Source organism: Fulmarus glacialis, unplaced genomic scaffold, assembly GCF_000690835.1.
Source record: "Fulmarus glacialis isolate BGI_N327 unplaced genomic scaffold, ASM69083v1 scaffold724, whole genome shotgun sequence".
Lineage (NCBI taxonomy): Eukaryota > Metazoa > Chordata > Aves > Procellariiformes > Procellariidae > Fulmarus > Fulmarus glacialis.
In genome coordinates this window covers 16,328-25,554 of record NW_009207270.1, presented here as the reverse complement: position 1 = coordinate 25,554, position 9,227 = coordinate 16,328, and the positions used below count along the sequence as shown (strand labels likewise).

General features: G+C 36.1%; 1 protein-coding gene across 1 annotated transcript in view; it reads right to left on the bottom strand.

Annotated features, from left to right (window-relative positions):
* PPP1R9A (protein phosphatase 1, regulatory subunit 9A) overlaps positions 1-9,227 on the bottom strand; it is a gene marked incomplete at its 5' end in the record, with an annotated part of 43,110 nt that overhangs the window by 23,116 nt on the left and 10,767 nt on the right. Inside the window, 4 exons of the mRNA XM_009576011.1 lie at positions 1,214-1,385; positions 1,507-1,603; positions 3,033-3,262; positions 5,645-5,698. Of these exons, the coding sequence (XP_009574306.1) occupies positions 1,214-1,385; positions 1,507-1,603; positions 3,033-3,262; positions 5,645-5,698 (553 nt within the window). The remainder of the gene's footprint in view (positions 1-1,213; positions 1,386-1,506; positions 1,604-3,032; positions 3,263-5,644; positions 5,699-9,227) is intronic.

The window sequence follows — 9,227 nt, the reverse complement described above, 5'->3', positions numbered from 1 at the left end:
AGCAGGACTAGCTCCTTTTTATATACATACTTTGTTAAAAATGTAGTTCATATTGATTTGTTTGTAGAGCAATATTCAGTTTGGGTCCACACATGAAATAACTGCTAAAATATCAATTTTAATAAAACATCTCAGTGCTTGCTAGAAATTAATTTATTTGGTAACATAATGCTTTTTTTTTTCACCAGAGAAATAAATAATATTATAGTTTATTTAAAATGAAAATATATATAGGACCAGAGTCTAGTGCTCCCTTCTCAGAATCCCAACACCTCCGACACCTGATTTCACAGATGTTACTAAATACACAGTAAGTATTGCTCCTGCGCCGAACAATTTTGTTCCAAGGCTGTGGACCTAAAATTGCCTTTAATTCTGTATATACTTCAACAGTGAGGAGCCACTTGCAATTACAGAACTTCAACTAAAGCTGTGGAAGTTATCTGTATATTTTCACTCGCACAGCCTGAAAAATGGGAAGTATCTTTTCTATGCAAAACAAGTAAAGGCTACAGTCACCATGCTGACAGCATCTATCCAGATCTCAGTGCTGCCACAAATTGTTTTGGCTCTTTGGTAATGTGGAACAAAGTCTTACACATCTTATGTTGTAAATCAGGCTGTGCTATAGCTGAACAAGTTTTTTAACTAATGTGCTAGTAAAGAATTTGCATTTTATCCACAAAAGGCTCCATCCTGAGAAATGGTGAGTGCCACCTACATGGTTCCTTTTGATTTCTGTACCAAGGTGGGATCAGCACCTGCAGAGATCCATTCAAAATGGTAGATTTAACATTGTTTTTCTCATTCTGGTAACTTTGTTCTTGTTTGATCTTTAGTGGTTGCGTAATTAAGGACAGATTTAGGAACAAAGGAGAACACAAAATTTTCTACTACTTTATTAACATAACAGACGCATCGAATTAAACCTAAATTTTGATGGCATCCCACTGAAACCTTTCAGAAACCAATAATGATCTTTGCTTTATTAGCACTTAGTCACTTCCATTTCTTTAAGAATAGACATTGTACATCTATTCTGGGACTCTATATTGGCATTATTTGGTATAACCCTGATACAGCTGTCATTAGATACTGAATTTCGGAAAAATAACAACATCTCTGCATTATTAATTGTTTCTTTTAAATCCTAAATGATAATCATGCTATTTACATACATATTAATAGGAATTATGGTTTGGTTCAAACAAACCTTGACTTAAGCCATCCAGGCAGGACACTTGCTTAGTATCTAGATTTTCCACTGGATCTCCTCTAGAAACTTCTCCAAAAGATGTCTGCCTTTCAAAAATGTTGTTGTTATTGTTAACCTGGCTCCCGTTTTGCTTCATTAGCCTGAAAACTTCTGCTTCCAAGTCTCGTATCTGAAAGAAATACAACACAGTGTTACCCATAACACACACACATATCTGTAAGATAGGGTTTTTTTCCAGAATATCAGACAGAATTGTCAATATTCTTCAAATGTGAGTAAATACTACTCACACGAGCTTGTAAGCCTTGAACCTCTGCAAGGTGTGCTTTCTCCAAATCTTCTATTTTCTTTCGTTCAGCTTCCTGGCGTTTGATGAAGTCAAGTTCTCTTAGGGGAAAAAAGATGTATTTGCTGTCATCAGAGTGATCAGATTCAAACAGAAAATAAAATGTTCTGATATATCCTAAGCTATGCATCAGAAAAATCTGTCCTTAGCAAATATTTTATTACTAACCTAATAAGAAGTATGAAACTGCAATTAGGACAAAACCCTAAACAATTACTTAATCTAAGTGAATATGCTAGGTGAAGATATAAAAATGGTAAGAGGAACTTATCTGAAAAAAAGAAAAAAAAAATCTCAGTTGTTCTAATTGATGATCAAAACAGTTAAATCAAACTAATTTTTTCATAATCTGTATTTACAATGAAAACAACGTTAGCTTAGTTTATGCTGTGTTCTGTTGTAGGAAATGGAGCAAAATCTCTGTTTTATTAGAGTATGACTGCACTCCTTCACAGAAAGGACATCCATAAGTTTCCAGGTACAAATCTAATTTTCTAGTAAGCTATAAGAAAATCTGTTAAGTGATTTTAGGAGTCTGAGGTAGTTAAAAACAGCTGACTAGAGCTTTTACTAATATAAAGCAGAATAACAACAGAAAGGCTATCCAAGCTCATTCTAGCTATTTTCCCTATTTCTTTTTATTTTGAAAATCTAAGACGTTTGTGATAGAAAGCACACAAGATGCCAGCTAGTTCTGGAACAGTCCCAAAATTCCAAGATGGGTAATGACATTTTGACTATCTAAAACCCTTTTTAATGGGACACGATATTCACTTCTGCACTCGCAGCTGTCTCTTGACATTGCTGTATGTTTTTGAGTTTTCTTCTTTAAATGAGTATATTTCAGCAGAAAATGAAAAAGATGCTGCAAAAAAAGAAATTTGGGGGAATGGAAGCTGTTCTAGAAATGTAAGATGTTATTATTCTTGCTAGCCATCAGGGAGAGGGGACCACATGAAACAGGGGGGGCCAGGTAATCATCAGTTAGCTCAACTCAGATCAAACATTCTTGGCATCTACGAGAAGAAGAAAAATAAAATGTAAAATGTAACAAAACAATTTTCTTTTTGATGTTACATCAGTACACAGTAGGAGTGAATCCAGCTGACACAATACCAATATAAATTGCTGCAAACCTTGCTAATTAAATACTTAACTATGATTTCTCTTGGTTATTTGCAATCACATTGAGTTACCTAGTTATTCCGAAACATTCCAACCTGGAATACTACAGACTAAGTCTTTATTTAGTTATAGTATTATTTTTCAACAATACTAAACTCATACTTGAATACTAGCAAAAAATAACATTTTTCCATAATAAAGAGCCCATGTTTTTCATGAAAAAAAAGTGAAAAATAGTGTTTACCTTACAGGTGTTTAATAGTGGGTTTCATATTTCAAAATATATCACATATATTTTTCCTATCTGGCCACTAAGTCATTGCTGAGCCTGGCGTAGCTGCTTACTTTTGCTGAAAATCCTTGATTAATTTCTTTGCCTTGTTATATTTCTTCTCCAGAGCCTGATACTGGCTTTGCGTCTCCTTGAGGTGCTCATTCACCGTGTGACACAGGGTTTGTGCCTCAATCCAATAACTCTCTAATTTCATCATCCTTTCCTTATTCTCCTCAATGTTCTGCTGGAGTTGGGTCTTCTCCAATTCCCACCTCACCTTCTCATTCTCAGCAGCCTGCAGCTGAACAAAAGAGTGGAGATACCAGTCAGTAAAAAGGTGCAAAGTGCAGCCTAATTGTTTAGGATGAATTCAAGCAACATGATTAGTGAAAATCAGTGAATTAATAGCTATAAAAGTAATATGCTAGCAGTGAAAAGAGCATTCAAAGACAAAGAACACAGGCTGATATATATATTATTCTTCCTCATGAAACGAAGTAGAACCTTTGCTCTGTGCAGCCAGTGCAGCCTTTGTGCTTCTCTGGGATATACCAACATGCTTTAAAAATGTCAATAGTGGAGTATTCAGGCAAACTGCAGTCAGCACTGGGGATGCATTTTGTTCTATACATCTGCTTCAGTTGTTAGAAAGCATTCATACACTTTCATAAAATGAGATATTTCTTATTTTGGGGGGAATCTGATTTCCAGGTTCTATATTTGATTTAAGAACAATTTAGAAAGCAATAGGAAAAAAACCAATTGCATCTAATCTAACTATCTGCTTTTTTACCCAAATCAGAAAATCTATTGAATTCTTACAATGTCTGTTTTCATGTCATAATCTTGCTTAATCTAGAAAGCCAAACAAAAGACGTTGGAGCATAATTCAAAATTTAACATCGGGTCATAACCTAGAATCTTTTTTCAATTAAGCAAGCACAGAGTTTTGCATCCAATACTGAAACTATGCCAGAACTATTACGAGGACAAAGGGAACCTGTTATAAATATATTGCTCTTGTTTTCTTTCTTACCGAGTTGTAAGGAGTCAATATGAAAAGAAAAATATGCCCTTGCTGTTGAAGACTTCAGGTGCTAATTCTGCCAAACACATCGGCACTGCTTAACTCTATGACCAGTGCAGTTCCACTGTGAGTTCCACTATTTGGCACTAATGAAGTCCAATGACTTTTTCCAAGTGACCTTAGAGAAGTCCAAATTTTACTGCTGAGTTTATAATAAACCTTAGCTCCTTTGCTAGTTTTTTTGTTAGATTTTTTTTGTGTTAGGCTTCTCACTTCCCAGCTGAAGCTAGTTGCAGGTTTGAATATTTGGTGCCGGATAAGGGTAGGGTTGCTCAGCAGCTTGCATATTTTAGCTCCCACAATTTAAGGAAAACAAAAAATGCCTTAATATCCTTGTTTACTTATCAAGACTGTTCAATTTGCTCTAGGCAGTTCTGCTAACATCAAGGATGATGCACACAAAGAGAAAGTAACTTGTTTGCAGTTTTATTAGTAATATACCTAAACTAGCCACATCTTCTTCAGCTCTATTCAAAACACTAGGTAAAGAAGTCCAACACAAAAAGGCACATTAACCCTAATCTTGCAAATGGATTTGCACAGATGAATGTTTACACCCACACATCATTGCCGTGAAGTCAATGGGGCTCAGCACAATCCCAAGGGATTGACCGTGCGGCTCCGATTGCTAGACTGGAACTGGAAAGCAGAGGAAGAAAAGATTTCTGACTGTCTGAACTGAAACAGTACAACAGAAATTGTTCTTACAGAATATAGTTGCACTCTGAATTTGTTTTTAACAATAATTTATGCAGATTTGATAAACACTATGGAAAATACACGGTGAGTGCAAATAGTTGCTAGAAAGAAATAATAATCTAAAATCTTTTTTAGTACAATTTTCTCTTTGTCTTCTTTTTATTTCCCTCATAATGTATTCAAACTCAAAGAGAAGAATGTCATTATAAAACCTAGTATTACTCAACAACCGAATTATCAGTTGACTTCCCATAAAGGTTATCCTAGTACAAAAAATACAATTTCTTTTTATTGCTATAGCAAATTCAATCTAACAAATAGCAACCGATTGTGAGATAATGTTTTCTGTCAAACTGGTAAGCTTTTTCCTTTCTAGAGAATCTTTTAAAAAGAACTGCAGCAACATGAAACAGGTTTTTTTCTTCTGTATATAAAAAAGTAATTTTTATTAAACACCTTTAAATAAATGAGTTCTTTTACAAAAAATGTCAAAAAAAGGAACTAACATAAACAGGATACTTTAACATCACTGGTAAATAAAAACCCTACTAACTTAGACTTGAATATTCAATCCAAATATAAGTTAGAAACCTGAGAAAATGCATTAGAATTGTAAAACTAGAACTCTCCCATTTAGTCATTATGATACCCCTTAAAATGTTTAATTGAAGCTACACAAGTTGGCAGTTTCTCTTAATAGCAGCACTTAAGATTTTACTTGAAAGTTTGAATAGAGAATATACACCAAGAGAAGATTTAGCTGAGCCACTGTGCTTCTTAATCAGCCTTTGATAAGGATGTTGACATCTCCACCCACATAAAGATACATTTCTTCAGATCTGATTTTGCATGACAGAGGAAAAAAACAGTGTCTGTTAACTGTATATTGATTCTTACCTTCGTCTTCAGCTTCTGAATTTCAGCTTCTGTAACTGCATGTTTGATTTGCAACTAAAATTGAAAATATAAAATAAACAAGTGAAGTCACAGAGAGTACTCCAGTATTTTTAAAGCCTGTGCTGCAAGTTGAATATCTTATTACATAGCAGAAGGCCTTGAAGAGTGCTGCAGTGCAGTAGATTGTAAATTAAAATGTCTAGCTTGCAAAATGACTCAGTCTGTGCAACCTAATTAAAGATAGGATGCCGTCTAACCACTCATAATTTCAAATCAGAACATCCAATCTGTTTAGCAAAACCAAATGTCTTATGCTTAAAAAAAAAAGATGTTATCCTGCTGGGCTTTGCTCTCCTCTGATGTGAATGTGAAATACGTCCCAGTGCTGTCAGAAAGTCCCACTGCATTGATTAAAGCAGGCACGTTACAAAAAAGGAAATATGGAAATAAGTGATTTAACAACTCAAGAAGTCAGGAGAACCTTAAGGGAAGATTCCACACGTTTATTTCATGCAAGAAAAAAGGTAAACTGATGCTATCCTTCTCCACCATTAGCTGGAGTTATTCTGCTCAAGCTAGCTAATCTCAAGTGAGAGCAGTTACACGGGAAACTGTAAAAAACAGGAAACGGCATTCAAGCACACAAAATGATTGCAAGTAGGTTAACAGCCCAGGCAGTGTGCTAAAGGTTGTAGTTACATTACCAAGCAGCGTGCCACAATAACAGTGGATCTGTACAATGAAAGGGTTGGTGCAGAGAACCTGGCATCCACCTGCATCCCCTACTTTCCGGGGGGATTTCTTTTGGACTAAACTACATTAGTTTGATCCTGTGGAGTGAATACTCATCAGCTCTTTGAGTGTATTAGGCAATATCCTGAAACATCTTTACTTTCACCCCAAAGATCTGCTATTCGCAGGCTCCAAGAACACTCTAAAGTACGAATCTCACCACAGCTTCAACAGCATAACCCTGATCCAAATGGAAATGATCATGCACATGCACCCAATACTGGTCTGCACCCAAATCCCTCCTTCTTTATTATTTAAAGCAGCACGGACAAATGTCTGACAGGCCCCAGAATCTTAAATATAAAGCACTGTTTAATCTGAATCAGTGACTTGTGTGTGTTGGGTTGAGGGCAAGCGCAAAATCTGAATTACAGCCTGAGCTGGCACTGCAGCAGAGACAAAGCCTTCGTCCATTATTTATGAATACCAGGAATAGTTACGGAAAAGCATGTTTTACATGGGGGTTACTTCTCTTACAAGACAAACGGGAGCCTTTGGGAATAGTTTATGTTGAGCTAATGGAGTACGTGAAGGAGTTGTACTGAACCAGAAATTATCATCTCTGGTGAAGTAATGGCTACATTTTTGAAGACCAGGCTGCTAGTAAAAAAATGTACAAATAATTGAAAAGAGAAGTTCTTCTGGAGGAGGAGGAGTAATTTTCAAAATAACAAGAGCCATCACAAAGCTGACTGGTACAAGTATCTTCGAGAAAGGCCATGCTACTTTTGAAATTCCCTTTTCATGGAGCCTCTTGAACGCACTTCTTGTGACATAGGAAATGCACACTCTCAGATGCAGTTTGGTTTGCAAATCAGCCTTAACTGATCTAGTGAATAATCCTAGTCCTTTCTGGTAGAGAGGTACTGAATTTATGCTGGAAAGAATAAAGGAGGCACTGATGCAACCATTTTCACCTGAGGAACAGTTTAGGAATCTTCTTTCCACTGCTCATTTCTTGGTCACTGTCTCCACAGGAGACTGTAAGCACTTCTCGTCCCCAGGATCATCTGTTACTTACACTCACTTTTTGACTTTGCACTGAAAAGTGTAATGAATCTTCAAGTGCTCAGTGAAAACAGATGTAAGATTTCATTTCAAATGAAACCAGTCGCTGACTAAAACAGCTTGCAGAAACATGTAAAGTGTGGAGGCACACCGGGCACACTAGCAGGTGGAACAAGCACGGGGCCAGACTGAACCTGCCCCGAGCACGCAGCTAACCCGCGGATCACACAGGGTTCCTGAGGAAGTGCCACATGAGAGCAGGGCTACTGGTCCAGGACGGAGAGATGCCAGTGCAGCTGGGAACAGGGCACTCGGCAGCCCTGGAGCTGGTGTCAATGGCAAGAAGTGGTCAGTGGTGCTACTCCACCCCATAGATGAGGAAGCCGAGAAGGATATATACCTTTCTGTAGTTATACATACTAGAGGAAACTAAGGAGATACTTTAATTAGCATTTGCAAGAGGTTACTTGCAGTTTTTGAGCTCGCTCAATCCTCAATTGTTCTGCAATTTTCAGAGATTGAGAACTGTTTTTTCTCATCATTCCATTTCTGTTAGTAGTGAAAAATTACAAAAGAACCATCTCAAAATGTTACGGTGTTTATAAAGCGCACAGGCCCTTGCTTAGTTCTGCTACCTCATTGTTTTCAAGTGAGATAAAATCAGAGGAAGGATGGATGAGCTAGACTTTGCCCTTTGCAGAGTTCATAATGAAATCAAAAAGCCAAGACTCAAAGCCTTTGGCTACCTGCTTACAGTCCATTCCCATCTCTTCTAAAACTCCACAAACCCATAAGCAGCACTTAAATAGCTTATTATTACATACAAATAAACTCTAAATTATTGCATAAATGACAATCTGCTCAGGTACAGATGGTTTTAACAGTTATTTTTATACTCTCTATTATTAAGTTAAAAAAATGAATACTGAGCACACAGTCAGATTATTGAATTAGTACATGGTACAGCAGATCCCATCGAGGCTGAAGAAAAAAGACACTTTCCTGCCGAACAGACAAATGTGTAGCTGGACATCTACTTTTTTCTTTTTTTTTTAAAGAATTAATTATGCTTACAGAATAGATGAGAAATACTAACACATTTATAGGTTAGACTGAACAACAGGCACGGTCAACTGTTTGGCAAGCAAATCTGGACTCCATAGTTAAAAATTTTTAAGCAAGTTTACTAATAGGGGAGCAGAAATACCTTACTCCATGTCCCAGTTAATGCCAGACAAATTCTTGGCAGACACTATTTTGTATTTTTATGTTTTCTAAGACAACATAAAACTGTGAAGGCTTCATTTTAACAAAGACATTTTGAAAAATTTTTGGCACATTTCCTTTGCAAAGATGTCTTGAAAAGCTGATTAATTTTCTTCAAAAAATAAAAACTTTTTCTAAAATATATAGAGAAAATGGATTGAATTCATCTAAGACTGCAAAAGGTAGAATGGGATGAAAAGCTAGCAAATGTTAAAATATTCAGAGTACACTGGGAAAGAAAGTACCCAATGGAATCTAATAATCTCATAAAAATGACAATTTTTATATAATCATTACATATTTTTGCATATAATAATAATAATAATAATCCATTTTTCATATATTTCATTAAGACATGAAATATAATACCCAATTCTTACATTAGATCTCCCTTCTCCCTACAGATCTTGTCTCTCTTCAACCATCACAGCTAAAATAAAGCTTCTAGCTCTTTCTCTTGAAGCAGTTAAGGAAAATCAGTCCCATTTTTCCTGTTTTACAGCCAGGAAAACAAGAC